Source organism: Prorops nasuta, unplaced genomic scaffold (assembly GCF_024137725.1).
Source record: "Prorops nasuta isolate Cenicafe-Biocafe unplaced genomic scaffold, Cenicafe_Pnas_1.2 PNAS00014, whole genome shotgun sequence".
Classification (NCBI taxonomy): domain Eukaryota; kingdom Metazoa; phylum Arthropoda; class Insecta; order Hymenoptera; family Bethylidae; genus Prorops; species Prorops nasuta.
The window spans coordinates 11,693-30,052 of NW_027116811.1; the positions used below are offsets into that span (position 1 = coordinate 11,693).

General features: G+C 37.1%; 3 protein-coding genes across 5 annotated transcripts in view; 1 reads left to right on the forward strand and 2 right to left on the reverse strand.

Moving 5' to 3' along the window:
* Positions 1 to 110: 110 nt before the first annotated feature.
* Positions 111 to 3,467, reverse strand: Rs1 (Dead-box helicase Rs1). Its single transcript, XM_066735281.1, has 13 exons — positions 3,413 to 3,467; positions 3,251 to 3,336; positions 2,959 to 3,141; positions 2,793 to 2,883; positions 2,590 to 2,735; positions 2,218 to 2,523; positions 1,876 to 2,003; positions 1,468 to 1,810; positions 1,225 to 1,406; positions 828 to 1,156; positions 482 to 721; positions 333 to 414; positions 111 to 256 (listed from the first exon to the last, which is right to left on the reverse strand). Exons 2-13 carry the CDS (start codon positions 3,323 to 3,325, stop codon positions 160 to 162), a joined length of 2,202 nt encoding a protein of 733 aa, XP_066591378.1. The 5' UTR covers positions 3,326 to 3,336; positions 3,413 to 3,467; the 3' UTR covers positions 111 to 159.
* A 104-nt stretch (positions 3,468 to 3,571) lies between these two features.
* Rpp21 (ribonuclease P protein subunit Rpp21) lies at positions 3,572 to 5,230 on the forward strand. 2 transcript variants are annotated; one of them, XM_066735206.1, is made up of 5 exons: positions 3,572 to 3,847; positions 3,925 to 3,983; positions 4,067 to 4,158; positions 4,239 to 4,308; positions 4,374 to 5,230. In XM_066735206.1, coding segments are annotated over exons 1-5 (249 nt in total). In that variant the 5' UTR covers positions 3,572 to 3,846; the 3' UTR covers positions 4,401 to 5,230. The 2 variants fall into 2 exon arrangements, with proteins under 2 accessions (XP_066591303.1, XP_066591301.1); XM_066735204.1 differs by having other exon boundaries at positions 4,239 to 5,230.
* The window catches only part of Cad87A (cadherin-87A), a 68,024-nt gene continuing 53,679 nt past the window's right edge, over positions 4,016 to 18,360 (reverse strand). Inside the window, exons 5-30 of one of the 2 annotated variants that reach the window (XR_010823413.1) lie at positions 15,021 to 15,278; positions 13,766 to 13,900; positions 12,643 to 12,835; positions 12,239 to 12,549; positions 11,978 to 12,133; positions 11,678 to 11,865; positions 11,415 to 11,577; positions 10,801 to 11,245; positions 10,541 to 10,732; positions 10,211 to 10,464; positions 10,011 to 10,143; positions 9,731 to 9,946; positions 9,345 to 9,644; positions 8,974 to 9,218; positions 8,593 to 8,886; positions 8,078 to 8,498; positions 7,442 to 7,986; positions 7,192 to 7,367; positions 6,971 to 7,106; positions 6,764 to 6,888; positions 6,573 to 6,674; positions 6,272 to 6,485; positions 6,067 to 6,173; positions 5,689 to 5,789; positions 4,285 to 4,507; positions 4,016 to 4,156 (exon numbers count right to left, since the gene is read on the reverse strand). Coding sequence is in view for 1 of the 2 variants with exons in the window: in XM_066735203.1 (XP_066591300.1) it covers positions 5,711 to 5,789; positions 6,067 to 6,173; positions 6,272 to 6,485; positions 6,573 to 6,674; positions 6,764 to 6,888; positions 6,971 to 7,106; positions 7,192 to 7,367; positions 7,442 to 7,986; positions 8,078 to 8,498; positions 8,593 to 8,886; positions 8,974 to 9,218; positions 9,345 to 9,644; positions 9,731 to 9,946; positions 10,011 to 10,143; positions 10,211 to 10,464; positions 10,541 to 10,732; positions 10,801 to 11,245; positions 11,415 to 11,577; positions 11,678 to 11,865; positions 11,978 to 12,133; positions 12,239 to 12,549; positions 12,643 to 12,835; positions 13,766 to 13,900; positions 15,021 to 15,278 (5,388 nt within the window). In the remaining variant the exon portion in view is untranslated. Of the gene's footprint in view, positions 4,157 to 4,284; positions 4,508 to 5,383; positions 5,790 to 6,066; positions 6,174 to 6,271; positions 6,486 to 6,572; positions 6,675 to 6,763; positions 6,889 to 6,970; positions 7,107 to 7,191; positions 7,368 to 7,441; positions 7,987 to 8,077; positions 8,499 to 8,592; positions 8,887 to 8,973; positions 9,219 to 9,344; positions 9,645 to 9,730; positions 9,947 to 10,010; positions 10,144 to 10,210; positions 10,465 to 10,540; positions 10,733 to 10,800; positions 11,246 to 11,414; positions 11,578 to 11,677; positions 11,866 to 11,977; positions 12,134 to 12,238; positions 12,550 to 12,642; positions 12,836 to 13,765; positions 13,901 to 15,020; positions 15,279 to 18,360 lie in introns of those variants that run through there. The other variant, XM_066735203.1, reaches the window with a different exon arrangement.

Genomic DNA, 18,360 nt, shown 5'->3' on the forward strand with positions numbered 1-18,360 from the left:
CAAAGTATACATATTCTGATTGAATACAAAAAAATAGTCAGCGCTATTCATTTATCAATCTGTGACATAAAATTGAAGTATTGTAATGGTTCTATAATAAAACAAATTAATTAAATGATAATCAAGGTTTAATGAGCAATATTAACATTATAAATTACTTTATCGTTTTTTAAATATCTTTTTTGTCCCCTTGTTTCCTACCACTTTTGACTTATGTGGCTTCCTTCTGACTTTTTCCCTCTGTTTGACATTCGCGCTGCAATAAAATTCATTTGTAGATAATTAACAATAATAATATATATGCAATAATTTAAAAGTTAAAGAAAGCTTACTCGTAACGCATCCGTTTTACACCTTTTTTACTAACATCCGTCAGATCATTAGCAAATGAAGAACGAGATCGTTTATTTGGTCCTGGAGAAAGAAATCAGGTAGGTAAATAACAATGAAAATTAATTACAACAACTATTATAAACTTTACCTTTGGTTTGTGAAATAAGTTCATTGTTATCGGCAACGGTTCTTATCTTCTGTGGTTTATTACTTTTCTTGGCTAATCTTGCTTGAAAAGCAGCAATTTTTTCTAACTCTTTATTGGCTCTATCCTCTGCAGTTTCTTTTTGGGACTCCACCTTTTTCTTTTTATTTTTAACTACGTTAGGATTTTCCTTATCTTTCTTATCTTTATTCTTAGCTTTCTTTTGGGTTAAAAGCAGTCGTTCTGAAACATTAAAGAACGTAAATTTTATGATAGAACGCATTAAATATACATATATATATATATATACGTATAGACGCGTTTCTTTAAGCGAATTTTATTACTCTACCTTTCTCTTGTTTTCTTTCCTTGCCAGTTTGGAACCAACTTCTTTCATTCTTCTCATCCGCTTCTTTTAATAATTTTTCCGTTCGATTTGCTTGATTTTCAGCTTTTGCAAACTCCTTTTCACTTTTTTCTTCCTCTAGTATTTTTTCTATTTCAGTTTCAAGATTTTGTAATTTTTTATTGTATTTTTCTATTATATCAGGTGGAATAATTCTATTTTTTACAGGATTCTTCGCTTGTTTGATGACTTCTTTTACTAAAGTACGTTCTTGTTCACCTGCTAGTGATATCGAGACTCCTCCCCGCCCTGCTCTTGCTGTTCTTCCCACCCTGTATTTTATTCATAAATTATAGTTGTGAATTGAATAGTATTCAAAATAATCAAGTGACACTTTTACCTATGAATATAATGTTGCATTGTCGCTGGCATAACAAAATTAATTACAGTTTTAACACCACTGATATCCAGCCCTCTTGCAGCTACATCAGTTGCTAATAATACGTCTATCTCTTCCTCTTTAAATTTTCGCAAATTATCCAATCGCTGAGGCTGGGTTAAATTACCATGTAGCTCACCAACCTTAAGGAAAACTTATAAACATTTGTTGATAATCTAGTACAATTTAAAGTAATTTTTATACCTTTAATCCTAATAAACCTAATAAAATATGAAGTCGATGGGCTTGTTTCTTTGTTTGTACAAATATCATTACATGATCATGGAAGGTTCTACAAATCAAAGCTGCTAAGATCGCTTCACGATCACCTTCTCTTTCTTTACGTATTCTTACAAATTCTTGTCTCAAGTTGAAAGCAACCTCTTGATTACTGTCCACAAAAACTTTTACTGGTTTTTCCAATGATACTGCTGCTAAGTCTTTAACTTCTTCCGTCATAGTTGCAGATAGCAGTATCGTTTGTCTAGTTCTAGAACACTGTTTTATTATATGCTTCATTTGCTCTGCAAAATATTCATCTAGCATTCTAAAAAACAGAAATAATTATAATAAATTTTATAATATCAGCCTAGACAAGAAACAATTAATTACCTGTCTGCTTCATCCAAAATAAGTATTTCTATGCTCTCTAAGGAAAATGTTGGAGTATTTGCTAAATGATCGATTAATCTTCCAGGGGTAGCTATAACTATATCAGGATTTTTTCTCAAGACAGTTTCCTAATTAAAAAAAATGAAAGAGACTTATTGAGTGGTATGCATAAAATATAAGAAAGGTTACTACTTCGCACAAAAATATTTAAATTGTAGTCTTTCCTTCATAAGGTGCTTTATTTATATCCAAAAAAGATAGTACTACAGAATATATACGTTTCCATACAGCTTTAGCATTTTATTAATACCAACTATTATAACAATTAATTATTTTACTCACCTGAACTTTTACATCCAATCCACCCACTGAAAGCCCTACTTCCACTGTAGTGAATTGAGCTAATTGTTTTGTAACTTGATAGACTTGAACACCTAGCTCTCTAGTTGGTACAAGAACTAATACACGAGAGATCACAGGCCCATCTAATGGTCTATATAACAATCTTTCTAACGTAGGAAGCATATAAGCAGCAGTTTTACCAGTACCTGTTGCAGCACAACCGCAAATATCTCTACCCATTAATGCTACTGGTATTATTGCAGCTTGTACTGGAGTTGGTTGAACAAAGTTCATAGTAGCAATTGCCTATAATAATAATAATTTGATACAATTACTTTTCTAAGATGTTTATTAACGATAATAATTTTGTACCTTCAATAAAGGACGAGATAAGTGCATTTGATAAAATGTAGCATAAGGCTCAGTATTAGAGTGTTCTTCAAAATCTATCGTATCTTCATTTTCCTTTTTCGTTAATTTCTTCTTCTTAACCTTTCTTTCTTTCGTTTTAAATATGTCTAGGAAAAAAAAATTATATTTGTGAAAATATAAATAAACAATAAAATAATTTTTACCTTTTTTCAATTCATCTTCTGATACAGAAATATTATCATCCTCTTTGTCAGATTTTGATATGTGTTCCATATCGGCTTCCTGATTTTCATTCTACACAAAATATTGGAAAGTATTCAGATTATTTAAAAGTTTTAATTATGTCATTATTTATCAAATAATTATTACACTTGGCTTTCGTTTTTGAATCACGCTTTTGATCTTATCATCTAATTTAGTTTTAGCTTTCCTCTTGATGTATTTACTTAAATCATTCCATGTGTCTTGGTTATATTCTGCTGCGTCATTTACAAACTGGAAATTGCTATCAAAATCTTTTTTCTCTTGTTTTTTCTGCTTTCTTGGCTGAAACTATAAAATAAAAAAAAACACAAATATTAGAAAGTTTAATAAAAATGTAAAACAAAATAATTAATCTGTTTGAAGTATAGTAAAGTATAAGAGAATCAATTTAGCCTACATCATCTTCCTCGTCGGATGCTTCTGAAAAATTTGGCACTTCTTCATCATCGTCAATAGTTTTTATCAAATCCATTATTGCTAAATCTGTACTTCAATATTATACCATTACTCTAGCATTCAAGATAAATTATAAAATAAACAGAGATTTAAAAACTATTACAAATATCGATGCCAGCGGCACGTGGGTCGTGGGGGCATCAGCGGATCAACACGTTCTATACCGATCTGTTCAGGAATCAGCTGACTGCGGCTACGCGCGCGGGTGCGTTCAAAAACACAACCACCAGTGAGCGCAGCGCACTTGAGCATTTACATTTGATTGGCGAAATTCAAACTTACAACAAATCACTCAAATCAGGTGATTCAGGTGTCAAGTGTCAACTGTTCAGGCGAAGCAGCCAGCAGGCGCTTCTCTCAGTCAAATGTCAATTGTCAAGTGGCCACTGGCTGCCACTGGCCAAACAGCGACGGACCTTACGGAGTGGCTATGTTTTCAGTTGTATTTTTTTATGCAATCTAACCTATATTTTGCTGACAGTAATTTAATATAGGGCGCAAATTGAATATTTAAGGTCATTAAAATAAATCAATATCAGTAAGTTAAAGAATTTATTATCAGATCCGATTGGGGTTATAAAACAAAATCTATATGTATTGTATTTAATTGTCTAGTGGAGGCCAAATCATGCCAAGGGAAGGATGTATTTGAAAGATTGAATTATCTTTACCAGGTAAAATATATCTTCCAACAGAAGCTTTAATTTTTTTATCAAGTATTTTTTGTAGTAGTCTTTTACTTATATCTATCTTCCAGGCATCTCAATTAATGGCTCCAAAGAATAGGGTGGCAGCATCGTGTTATGGAAATACGATGGTGAATTGTGCTCAGAAATCTGTCCTGCGCCTGTAAGATAAGGTTTCTTAATTAAAATAAAATTCAATGCGAGTGAATTATGAATTTCAAAAAGAAACAATTTCATTTTTAGAGAGCCTAATGTGAAGAGAACTATATGCAAATGTTGTCAATCTTACTTAATTCCTGGAGAGACAGCAAGGGTTAGATTAGTTTCCAAGCCAGAAAAATTTGTCAAATGGACGTGTCTAACTTGTGAAACTTCCAGAAAGTATCCAACAAAACAAGGATATAAGTTGTGGATAGAACAACCTGGTGCAGTAATCCAAACACTTGATTATACCCCAAAATTGGAAAGAAAATTTGTTGAAAGGCGGAAAGCAGCCAATGATGATAATAAACCTAGCAAATAATTCATTTTCGAAGTATGAATATTTTTTATTAATCACTTACATAAAATATTTTACAATATTACAATAAATTTGTAATTAATAAACAGACACTTTTTCTAACTGGAATATTAATAGTCGTCTAATAATATCGTGATGCGATAATACTTTTATTTTAAATGTTCTTAGGAATAACTTGATCAAGTTAAGTTTTTGCTTTCAAGTACATGATACATTTTATAGTCAAGTCCGTTCGCAATGAACTTCAAAATTTTCGAAACTGTGTCTAGGACAACTCGAAATTAGAATGATGCAAAATTTTGTGTTTTTCTTATTTACGATAAGAAAGCAGAAACGTGCGAGAGGGCATGGAAATCCATTGTGAACGGTACTTTCATTTAATTAACTATGATATGACTATATCCGCCCATCGCCAGTGATTTCACACAAAGAAAATTATATAAACCATAATCGTTAATTACTCACGTACCCAGGCGCAATCAAATCACAGATTGGACAGAAGAACTCAGTCGTCGAAGTGTCGAACTTCAAACTTAAATAAATATAAAACTAACAAACGGACATTCCAGCATAAATGCGCAATTAATCCTACATACGATTTCTCTCGTACATTTTTCAATAGTCCATAACGAAAGAGCTGTATGGTCCTCGTGAAACGAGGTACCGAGAGCTCGGGCTTTCACCACTAACAGTTCACAGGGTTGAGAAATTATGCCAAAATATGGCAGTGATGTAACGCTATCTTCACGTGAACTAGTATTACAATCAATTGAACAACTATACGTAATTTGAGATGTGTGAACAATGAGTTGCCTAACATCCATAATTAACAAAGGAGGAAGTAGTAACAAAGACTGGTTTGGACGGAATCTACACATTCACTTACATATATATATATATATATATATATATATCTGTCGTGCCAAGCTTCGGCCGTCCAAAAGTCCTCAAAGTCTCTCACAACTATCTGTACTCGTCTTTTTATCATCTTGTCAATTATACTAAGCATTGATGCAAGGCTATGTGTTAAGCCTGCTTTCAAGCAGTAGAGCACGAATGCCACAATGAGGCCAGTCAGCCGTGCGAACCCAGCTTTAGATTTTGAGGACTCGGACCTCGAATTGGCAACGCACACATATACATACATATATATATATATATATATATACATACACACACCAGCTACAGGGAATGTTTACTCCAGTAATATTGACTGTCGTTCGTCGTCACTCTTCATCTTGAATCCTTCGCGAGCTGTCGAGGAAGAGTTCAAACTGAAAGAGCAAAAAGCACACGATATCAGAGAGCAGATTTAGCTGGACAAAGCTCTAGAAAACTTCTCTCTCCATTATTCGTAGCCAAATTTGTTTTCTTTACTCGCGGACAACCATTTCTAATCGGTTATTGTCAACAAGTTATGCAAGCCCGCGAGGGTGTCTCTTTGTGAAAAATGATTCAATGGCCGCTGATAAAGAGGTACAACGTACGACCTTGAAAGTCATTACGTATATATATTAAGAAAGAGCTGCGTGAAACTTTGTTTATACTAGCCCTGAAACAAACTGCGGTTGCCCGTCGCGATCCAAGGTCAATTGGGGCATTACATTTGGCGATGGCTGAAATGTGGATCCCTGGAAACCCATTGCTGATTCGTACAACTAGAAAATTCCATAGAAAATTATGTTCCGGTTTCCTTCATTTTTTTTTTTTTTTTTTTTTTTTTTGTTATTATTTACTGGAAGAACGAATCACTTACATTATGGTTTCCCGGAAGTGTTGTGTAATCTGGCGTGGTAGGACGATGCCTATTCGTTGGCAGTGGATGTTGGATAGTGGCATAAGTGTTATCCTGGGATGTATCTCCCATTCCAACGCTTATTCCACTTCCACGTCTCTCGGTACCAAGACCTCCTTCCGGTTCGCTGAAGACTTGCATCGTGAGCTCCTGTTCCTCGTATAACTTAAGCTTCCTGGATTGATAATTGAAGCTTCGATCAAATTTTTCTTAATTATATAAATAAAAAAAAAAAAAAAAACATTCAAACATCGATCCTTACTGCTCTATCCAAAGAGGATTCTCAGTGGTATTTAATTCGTCGATAATTTGCTTTTTGATTAGGCCGTCTTTCTTTCGTATATCATTTGGCACTGTTATCACCCTAGAATTGAGTTAAAAAGTTTATTAATTACAGCAACGTTAATGCAATTAATTAAAATTGACAAAAGCACTTTTTCTGCATATATTTACCAATGTCTTAAGCAACAACAAACAACTGTAACGGTAACAGCTCCTACAAGCAATACAACTAGTAAAGCTATGAGTGCAGCAAGGGCTGGATCGAAAGGTTCTTCCTGAACTCCAGCATACGCAGGCTAAAATTCAAATATTTTTTTTATTATTATCTTTATCATCATTCTCATTCCACAATCATTATTCCCAACTATTTATACTTGCCACAACATTTTCAATTGCGAAACCTGCATAATAATCCTTCAAGAAGTCGTATTTGGCATCGATTACTTTGAGTACATGAGGAATAGGTGCGATTGTTTGAGTTTTTGGTTCCACGACATGCAAATACATATCACACCTAAAAATTAACAAATTTACAAACCACCCGAAAATCTCTTCAGCTTTCATTCCTCAACCTTTCCTATCTTAATTAAACTACGAACCATTCCCTTCGAATGTGGCCTGAAGCATCAACGTGATACCTAATATCGTCAACAACCACTCTGCTCTGAGTGGCATTTGACAATTCCGAGACGATCTCGTCCCGTTCACGGTTTACCTCTTCAGGGGGGCGTGACAGTATCACTCTTATCAGTTGGGAGGGCTCGAATACCCAAACCTGAAATAACGGGACAATTGAATAAACCTTCCAATCTTACAGCTAATCTCTGACAAACAATAATGGCGTCATACATGAACTCTGGTCATGGCGTATCTTTCAGGAATAGCGGTTTCTTTAGCAATGATCTCAACGATAAATCTATCCTGGTTGTACTCTGCCATGTATCCACTGGTAACGAGTTTTCCATCCTGAGTGACGTTGAATGGACTAGGTACAATGGAGCCACTGGGCTTCTCCGATCCGTACTTGTATAAATTGGCACTGGCGACATAATAATGAAGAGTCCCATTGTCCCCAACGTCCAGATCCGAGGCCGTTACTTTGGTAACGAAATCATTCACGTTGGCCATTGAGTTGATACCAGCGTAATAATCGTTACGCTCGAAGATCGGTGGATTGTCATTTTCATCCAAAATGTTTATCGTCACATTGACGTGACCTTGGTCCTCGCTGAGTTTTATAGGCTGGCTCGCCTCGAATGGGCTGATGTACAAATCCGGATCATTCGACGCCAGAACCGACAAGACGTACTTAGAGTTTTGCTCGCGGTCGAAGGATTTATTGGCGAAAATGCTGCCATCTGATTTGTCCATGTAAAAAGCGTATCCTTCGTTTCCTAAAATTAATTTGATCGTGTTTTTCGATTAATTATATTTATATCGATAAAGATTTACAATTGTATATATATAAGAAGACTTTATATTTACCTCCTACTATGTAATAATAAATTTTAGCGTGTCTACCCTCATCCTTGTCCTCCGCAATAACTTTTCCCACGAAATAATCTTTCGGACGATTCTCCGGCAGGTGGAAACTATATTCGTCGAAGAATTGTGGCGCGTTGTCGTTGCTGTCCACTAATTGAACCGTTAGTGAACGTAGAGTTTCGTAGGTCGTTGGACTTCCATGGTCAACCGCCACAAGAACCAGTTCGAATTTACTTTTGACTTCCCTGTCCAAGATGATCTTGGAACGAAGCTCTCCCGTTTCCTTGTCGATGAAGAACTCGTCGGTCTCTTGGACATTCTTGTTTCCTACCTTCAGATGATAACTCAAACGTCCATTTTCCCCAGGATCCTTGTCGATAGCCTTGACAGTCAGTATGAGGTGATTCGACACACCAGCGTTCTGACAAGAATAAGGATTCGTTGTGAGGACATTGATTCGATTGACATTAGTATTTGGTATGAATTTTCTTTTAGTCATATTGGTATCAGCTTACTTCCGGTACTTCAACCGTAGTGTTAGTCAATTCAGGCATGACGAATACCGGTTTATGCCTATTTACAGATGTCACGCGAATGTCCACGTAACATCTGTCGTAGTGTGGACCTTTCCCAGCACCATCCCTGGCTTCAACCTCGATCCTGTAGGATCCTGCTCTACCCAGAAGAGCAACAGCCGGATACAAGATACCAGTTTCGTGGTGCAGCGAAAACGAGTCGTTCTCGTTGCCATTGATTATCGTGTAATAAACTTCTCCGTTCGGTCCCTCGTCATGGTCCACGGCTCTGACCTTGAGAAACGAAGAGAAGAGGTTGGATCATTTAAATTTTAACGGACCACTCTCTTCATCGTTGATTAATTAAAAATTGGTAATCACCTGCAAAATTGGAGCAGGTGGATTGACCGAAAGATTTTCAGCCACCGATGCTCTGTAACTATGCTGGGAAAATATTGGTCTATTGTCATCCACGTCCATTAGTTTCACGACTACTGGAACTGTAGTCGATCGACGAGAGTTCACCGGGGCTCCGTCACTTGCCATTACAGTTATTGTAATTTCCGGTGTGATTTCTCGATCGAGGACAGTTGCACTTCCTACGGTAATCTCCCCAGTTTCATGACCTGTGGATGTTGAGAATTAACATGATTAACGTGTGATTGAACAGTGTTACGATAAAGACCATGAAAATGGTTTTTAAATGTGTTCAGAAACTACTGTTTTCCTCAGACAATTTTCTCCTTACAAACCTATGTTAAAATCCGCTGCGTGGTCCCCGATCAGACTGTAACTAACTTCTCCAAAAACCCCCTCATCTCCATCAGTAGCCTTGACGACCGTAACGTGCGTTCCAGGCGGTGAATTCTCCTTCACCGTGGCATTGTAAGCTTCCTTTTCGAATTTCGGATCCTGGTCATTAACATTTATTACGGTAACTGTTACCTTGGCAGTGGAAGATAATTGGGGAACACCAGAGTCGTAAGCCACGACTGTAAATTCCAGTTGTTTAGTTTCTTCATAGTCTATTACTTGACTGGTCCGCACTATCCCTGTAATGAAAAGTAATAAAGCTGTAGTAAAACAGCCGCTCGCTCATTTTATAATTCCGAGCTGTAGAAAATTGAAGTCATCAGACCTGTTACGTTATCAATGTTGAAATAAGGACTGGGAGGTTCAATGGCGTATCCAGCAATGTTATTGTCAGTGTCAGTGGCTGTAAAAGCACCAACGATGGCACCATTTGGCTGTTCCTCCTGCATCTCTATGATGTACCTTGGATTCTCTCTGGTCCAAGGCTTCGAGAACTCGGGAGCCATATGGTTTACATCGATGATGGTCACCAGTAGAGTTCCTAATAATTCATTCTTCGTTATTGCTTTATTGCTAAAGAGATTTTCAATTCCAAATACTTTTACCTCTTCCTTGTTGCAAGGTCTGAGCTGTTGTGTCCATAACTATCACAGTGATGCTGACGGTGGCTGCCATATCTCTGTTCAATGGTTTCACTACGGACACTTGTCCAGTGGTTCGATCAATGGCAAAGAATTCCTGTACCGTTTGGTCCCATTACTTTCTTAATTCATCAAGGATATTTAATTAATTATTCTTATCATACCTTAAACGACGTGATATCGGTAACTTGCTGACCATTCCTGTCGATAGCAGTGATTGGTTCTGACAGTGCATAATTCAAAGCATCGGAATTTGTGCTGTCAGGATCCACAGCCTTCATGGTGGTAAAAACCGTTCCAATTGGAGTGTCTTCGGTCACTTCCGCTCTCTGAGTCTCAGGTGTAAAATAAGGAGGTTTGTCATTACTGTTCTCCACTTTTATCATCAGAGTCGTGGTACCGGTTAAACTGGGAGTACCTGAAAACACGATAAAATTCCTATAACCCAAGAACAATATTCATGAAACAATATCAGCACAAATCTTGCAACTCGCCTTTGTCAAAAGCAATGACCTCCACTTGGTAAGTGTTCCTATCATCATAGTCTAATTTCTTGAACACACTAACTGCTCCAGTAGTGGAATTAATAGAAAACGCATCGAAAGCACCTTTCTGGATTCTGTATACCAATTCTGCATTTATTCCAGTATCAGCATCAGTAGCTGTAACTTCTCCCACCAGAGTTCCTGAAGAACACGATACAAATTAATACCCTAAATTACACAGTTTAATCAATTTTCCTCATGGATCTTACCTATCGGAGAAATTTCCGGAATGCTAGCGGTGTACAAATCCTGGGGGAAAACTGGAGCGTTGTTATTGACGTCACGAATAGTGATGTTCACCAGAGCAACATCGGAGAAAATTCCGTCACTAGCTTGTATCGTTAAGGCGATCCAGTCGTGAGTTGCATTGGTCATATCAACGGGTCCTCTTTTCTTGATCGTGATCTCCCCAGTGTCCGAATCGATATCGAATAGACCCAGTTGGTTTCCGGCTACCAACTTGTAATTGATCTTCGACGTTCTGTCCTTGTCTCGTGCTTGGACCTTCAATTCAGGTTCGAACTTGTCCGCACCCTCATCGATGACTGCTCGATATTTTTTCTGCAGGAACTTTGGTGGACTGTCGTTGGCATCCACGAGACTCACTCTCAGAGAAACGCTGGTCGTTTGACCTTTGCCATCATCGTCAGTCGCCTATATATATATATATATAAATAATATAATTAAACATTTTGATACAGTTTATAAATAACTACAATCAATACCAAACTATTTATATATATATATATAAATATATATAATTGAAAATAATAACAAAAATTTCATGATTAGTTACAATTTTATAAACGCATTATATTTGCACCTTGTACGTAAGAAAATATTCAGTCTGATGTTCGTAGTCCAAACAAGGGTTGGTCCCAGGAGTAGCGCATGGAGCAACGGAAATAACTCCAGTTCGATTGTTCACCGAAAAAAATTCAGCTCCTTGACCCAACAGCTGATAAATGATTCCTGCTGTGCCGAATCTGTAAAACGTAAATTTGGATGTTAAAAATTCTTCACTAATTTAGCACTAGATCCATATACCTGAAGTACTTCAGATCAATATTTTAGAACCACGATTACCTTCCGCTGTCGCGATCCTTAGCAGTGATAGTGATAATGGGAGTTTCCGATGTTCCAGTCTCGGAAACCATAGCGGTGTAAGTTGGACTGGCGAACGAGGGTGCATTGTCGTTAGCGTCCGTAATGGCCACCGTAACAGTCGCTGTGGAGGACAATTTTGGATTCGTATGGACCTCTTCGGCAACCACCTACGAGAGCCAAAACCCAATGAATTTCAACAAAATAATTCCTCTTTTTGCAACCACTTCCGGTCCTGTGAAAAATATCCATAAGTCGATGACCGTAGAAGATTCCACTCACCAAAATGATGAACTTTTGCTGATTAGGGTTCTCGTAATCCAAGGAACCATTCGTCACTCGAATGTTCACCGAAGTGCTACCAGTAGCCAGAGGTGGTTCTATGGTGAACGCTCCGGTTATGTCTTCGAGACGAAGAGAAAAGACAGAGTTCAAGCCCTGTTTTGAGGGGAAAAAATAAGAAGAAATGTAGAAAATTGTTTTTATCATAAATTATATTACTACAGGAATATATAAAGAAGATGAATATCTTAAATGACGTACTACGTCAGTATCCTTCACGGTCATGTCCAAATGAGGCAAAGGTGTTCCATCCGGTACATTTTCAGGTATTTCGATGCTGTATTCTCGACGATTGAATTTCGGTGGTTCATCGTTTACATCTTTGATGGTGACCGTCGCCTTGGCTGTCGAAACTGTAGATTCATCGTTTCCAGGTTTTCCATCGATTAATTCACTGGCTTTCACGGTTAGCGTTAGAACCCCTGTTGAATTCTCCAGAGCTTCTCTGTCCAAAGGTTTGGCTGTCCTCAACTCTCCCGTTTCTCCGTCCAACAGGAAGTAGTCGAAAGGGTCTGTGAAATTATTTAATTCGATTGGATTAAATTTTGTTATTGTTCTTTGTGGTGTTTTAGTTGATTTTTTGTAGCATTGTTTATTTTACTCACTGGTAACGAGCTCGTAGATGATTCTTCTAGGCATGCCTCTGTCTCCGTCCCTGGCTTTTACGGTCATCACCAGAGTCCCGATTGGGTCGTCCTCGCGAACCACTCCGGTCAACGAATCCAGAAACTCAGGGGGGCTGTTCTGAATATCCGATACTTTGATCTCTACTCCTGTTGTGCTGTTGTTTTGTCCATCCTGTGATAACAACCAATGTACACACACATATATATATATATATATATATAAATTATATGTTTTATATGTATATAGATATAATTCTGACCTTCTCTCTCTTTCCTTATTTTATCTTATTTCATATCAATGTATATTAATTCATATATAATTAATAATGCAGATAATGAGATTTTAAAAATTATTTAAAAGCATAAAGTACAATCTATTTTTATCAAAAGGAAAACTTTGCAGAGGATTTTATACACGATGATAACTAGGATTGAAACGGTCCCCGGTGGTTGCGCGTAATTAAAATCAATTTCTAAGCAAGTTGTGCTCGTGTTCGCGCTCCGGAAGTTCCGGAGGACTGTCCATGTTTATTCATTCATTTCGTGGGAGCTCCATGGCTCGTCCTCCTATCCTCTCAGCAAGTTGTGCAATTATCCACATTTTCAGCTTGCCTGATGTCTGGATAGATTAGAAAAGCTATGCATCCAACTAGACTTCTTGTGATATCAATTTAAGTATAATTTAGAATAATCATCATGAATGTTCCTATCTAATGAAAATATACACGCAGTATAAAAAAGAATTTTCTTATTCTCCGTTATCGAGTCTTGATATTCAGAGTCTTATGGAGAGCATTAATTTCCAACAGGTAAATTTTCAGATGGGCGTAATAACCAATCCACCTATATCTATATTTTCCGATATAAATTTAATTAAAATCTAGAACAAACGTTATGAATGTTCTTGTTCAATGAAAATAAACGCGATATAACGAAGGATTCGATAATTCCATTGGCCAGTATGGACATTCGGAGTCTCTTCCGGGGAGAAAATTTATATATCCAGCAAGCGCGAATCGTCAGATCAATTTAACAACCAATTCAGCTCGGAGGACATTTTATCTTCGCGTGTAATTAAAATGAATTTTCCAGGTTTACTCACGCTTGCACGAAGTAGAAACTGATAGAAGGGTCTCTCCCTGTAGTCCAATGGCTGCTTCAACACCAACGCTCCTACGTACGTGTTCTGTGTCTTTTCAACATCCACTATCCCAAACTTTTCACAAGCGTCCTGAAACTGAATATAAAGCTGCCTTTTAATTTCTAAACTCCGTATAATATCAGAATTCATCTCCTATACAAATATTTCGAGAAAGTTGTTAAAAAAAAGTTGTAAAATTTGTCATATTTTTCACCAGTGAATTTGGCTCGTGCATCAGGCTGACAGAGGGGGTGAGGGGAGGGGGTTGGAAGAGGGATTTCTAGAAGAAACTTTCCACGAGTTACCGCGGCGTAATCGATTAATGCCTCCAACTTTCCAAACAAGTTATTATCAAGGCAATGCTGCAAAATAAGCCAAGAAGCCACATTGGCAAATTTTCATCCCTTGCTCCGTTTCCTTTCAGCCAATTGTCAACGAGCCCCTTATAGCTCATTGGCCGATATAACCCTTCCTAATTCTACCAGAAATTTCTGATTTTTTAAACAAATAAATCGTGCTTCGTCCAAGTTCAAACAATTCAATTTCCGATGATATGGAGAGCTGAGTAAAAAAAAAAAAAAAAAAATGTTTCAATAATATAGCACTATAATAAAATCGCGGCAAAAGCATAATAAAATTTATAATTGCGATTCTACCAATCTTCGGGGGGAATGGCAAATATTTTCTCTCACTGACGTTGCATTAACGAACGAGTATCATGCACCTTTGGTGGAGGAGTGAAGAGGTGGGGGTAGTTCTTTGAGAGTTCGCTGCTATTGCGCGCTGGAGACGGTATATAGCTGGAAGCTTCGGTATAATTTCAAGGAAAATTGTGAATTACAAAGTGGCTGGGGTCTGGTGTACGCGCAGACTTAATTCGCCCAAGATACGCTTCTTTCGCGCGCGGGCCCTTGCACTTTCCGCGTAATAATACATATAAGAGCGAGGGGAAAATTGGCGAATAAAATTCACCCTGATAATAATAAGCATTCTACTCTGGCGAGAAAACAAAAATGTAGCAGGAGCCATGGTCGTTAACCGAGCGAATAAATCGCGTGGAAATTTTCTTTTCGCGCAGATTCTCCGCGAAAAAGGGTCAATGAGGAGGACAATTTCTTGGGGAAAGAGAGGAAATGATGTAGGAAATAAAAATATTTTAAGATCGTTGAAAATGAAGTAAGGGAAAATGGGAAGAAAAGTTGTCAAGATCGCTCACCTGTGGCTGAGGGACGCAGGAGAGTTCGATGACCTCTCCGATGAGGTCGCGGTCAATGACCCTGATCTCAGGGAGGACGGTGGATCCGACTGGCTGATTTTCCTTTGCCACTGCCTCGTAGGGGACACCTTCGAACTGGGGAGGATTGTCATTTACGTCAAGAACGATCACGTAGGCGTCCACGCCAACGATGTTGGGTTGTTGACCGACAGGCACCTCGTCCTCCAGAGTCACTCGGAAGCGGATAGTTTCGTCCTCCTGAAATACCCCATGCAATATCAATTAACGTCGAATCACTCGGTCGTATAGGTATAGAAGCTACGTGAAACGGAACAACGAGCTATATACCTATATATATATAAAGCACGTGTACAAAAGAATGGACATTTCCATGTTTTTGAAACATTGCTGGAACACGATTATTGGTGTTATGTCTCAGGAATGTTTCAGAACTAAATAAGAAAATGTCCGTTTTTTTATACATGCGCTGTTTGAAGATAATTTATATCGACGTGGTGAAAAATGGAACGTGTGTGTAATGTTTCCTTTGGAAAATTTGACGTAATAATATGATTGTTTTTTTTTTTTTTTTTTTTTTTTTTTTAAATAAATACATGGAGCGAGAGGAGATAGAGAGAAAGGGGAGAGAGCCGGATATACAGGGCTTGTCATTTAATTCGCACCAGAGTGTTTGTACGTAAAATTAATAAATAATGTTATTTGCATTAATTATAAAGATTGCACACTAATAAGTGATCTCGAAGTGAGAAAATGTTTAACTATATACATATACTATAAAAATCTGTTGATAAATGATAAAACTGACCAATAAACATTTTGTTATGGCATGCACATAAAATATATCACATTCTCACCTCACTATCATTGTGTTAATAAACACACAGAGAGAATCACTATAATTCTATAAATATATTTATTTATTGCAAAACACATGCAATAATCATTATTTTATCTTTAAAAGACCAACTAACACATACAAACAGACATCTCTCTGGCTATCTTCAAGATCGTACACGCAATTTCCCGAATAGCCTGAAGACACACACGAACAAGAACAGTGAAATGTACGTGTATATGTGTGTGCAGGTACAGGTGAACGGTATGTTGATTAGTAAACCGCCACGCATACTAAGAGGGAATAGCAGATATTCCCATAGAGTTACATACGTACGTGTGGGAATGATCGCAATGTGCATCTTAAGTGGCTCCGATCTAATAAAGTGCTAAACGAAAATAATCCTGAGTGGAAAAACTCTAATTAAATCCTGAAGAAAATTCTTCGCTAAAACCTGCAGAAAATCCGATCGCTGTATTCGTATATCGATCTGGTATTTTCTAACAGCCACAGATTGGTCGGAGAGAGACGGGAAACGATTCAGTTGCATCGGAGCATGTACCCGTAACGCCAATGGGTAAATCGCAATCGCTGTTACGACTCAATTAGTTGGGCTTGCTATAGGAAGGACTGATATAATTACGAACAAACGATATGGTTGCTCTTCGATGCTAATTCAAATACAATTTTCATCGATTTGATTTTTTACCCTAATTGTTGATAGATAATGTTGGAAAATCTTTTTATTTTAAGGTTTGAGGTAATGAATTTTATATTGTTGTTCTTCTTGTGTCGTGTCTCATGCTACTTATAATGTTGATTTAAATTTAAAAGGACGAGACTTGCTTTATATAAATTTAAAATACTATTCTTACGTTAATAAATTAGAAGTCGCGATTTCAATTATTTTACAAAACGTATGATTTTTGTACTCGTACATTCACTTATAGATTATCGAAAGCTATTCGGATCCTTTATTAGTAAGCTCCTCGAGTCAATTAATTACGCTTCAGGAATGACCGATATTGACTGGATTATCAATTATTTGCATTCTAAGCAAATTCTCATCTTCCATGCCTGCCTCTCCTTTGATGTATTTCTCCCATACTCAAATTAGTCCATACACTCATACACATATTGTTTGACATTGGTCAGTTTTTGAATAGTATTGTTTACTATTAGTAGCACGTGCTTGTGTTAATTCAGTGGATTCTGCTTAGGTGAAATTCTAATGAATGAAACAGCTGATGATATTTTCATCAATAATAAATAAATAAAAAAGTATCGTATACATATATATATTTTTTTTATTTGATTGGCCCTTTTTCGGACCAGTGTGAAGTTAGCACCCCAAATTTTAAAAATGAAAAAAAACCTAATAGTTCTGGTAGCACCCGGACAAGTTCTACAGTTCCTTGCTATTTTTTAAAAAACTTCTACAGATTGAACTCGAAAAACTATAAAAAATTACTTGGGGTGCTAACTTCACACTGATCTTTCTTGGAATGGTTTCAAGGCTATTCGGTGTCAAATGTTATGCTTGAAGAATTTCTTTGCACAAAGGCTGCTGTTTCAAAGGGAAAATGGAGAATTTGACGAAGAAGCATGAAAAGAAAGGAAGTACAAGGGGGGGGGGGGGGGTATTCATGACCGCTACTTCCGTTCAAGAAAACAGAGAGTGTCGAAGGACGCAAAGTCTACAATGGTCTTCATTCAAGCGTTCTTTTGTACAAAGAGAGAAACGAGTGAAGGTATATCGAATATTTATTTATTTTGTAGTACACAAATTTAACGCGTTTCTCTCTCTCTCTCTCTCTCTCTCTCTCTCTCTACATATGTATAAAAAAATGTACAAATTGTTACGCCCTGTGTAGAGATTTGCATTATTTGGGTAAAGGAGCACAGAAAATAATGTTGATCGTCAGTAAAGTTTCCTTATAGAGTACTGAAAAAATGTAAACAATATTTAGAAATTCGCGTAACAATTCAAAAAAAGAGTGCAAAGAACTCAAAATCTACAATATTCTTCACTCAAACCTCCTTTGAACAAAAAAAAATGGCAATAAAAAATATTCCAAGTATTTATTTCTTTCTTTCCACAAATTTAACTTACTTTCCCATACATATAACCAAAAAAAGAGTTACGCCCTGTAGCGATTCATATTTTTGGTTAACGGAGCCCAAAAAAAAAAAAAAGCGTTGTTCAACGGTGAAGTTTCCCTATAGTGTACCGAACAAACAAAAACAATAGTTGGGAAATTCGCGTAGCAATTGGAGGAACAAAGGGATTCTTCGGCTGATCGATCTTTTTTATTGGGACTTTCAAAGCGCGTCCGATCACTATGACAAACGAAACGCCCGCCCCTTTCAGCTTTCTCGTTTCCAGCCAACCATTTCACCGACTACGTCATCATTTATTCGAATCCACTTTGTACCATCGTATATACTATATATATACCAGATCCTGGGACACTGGAATCTCTC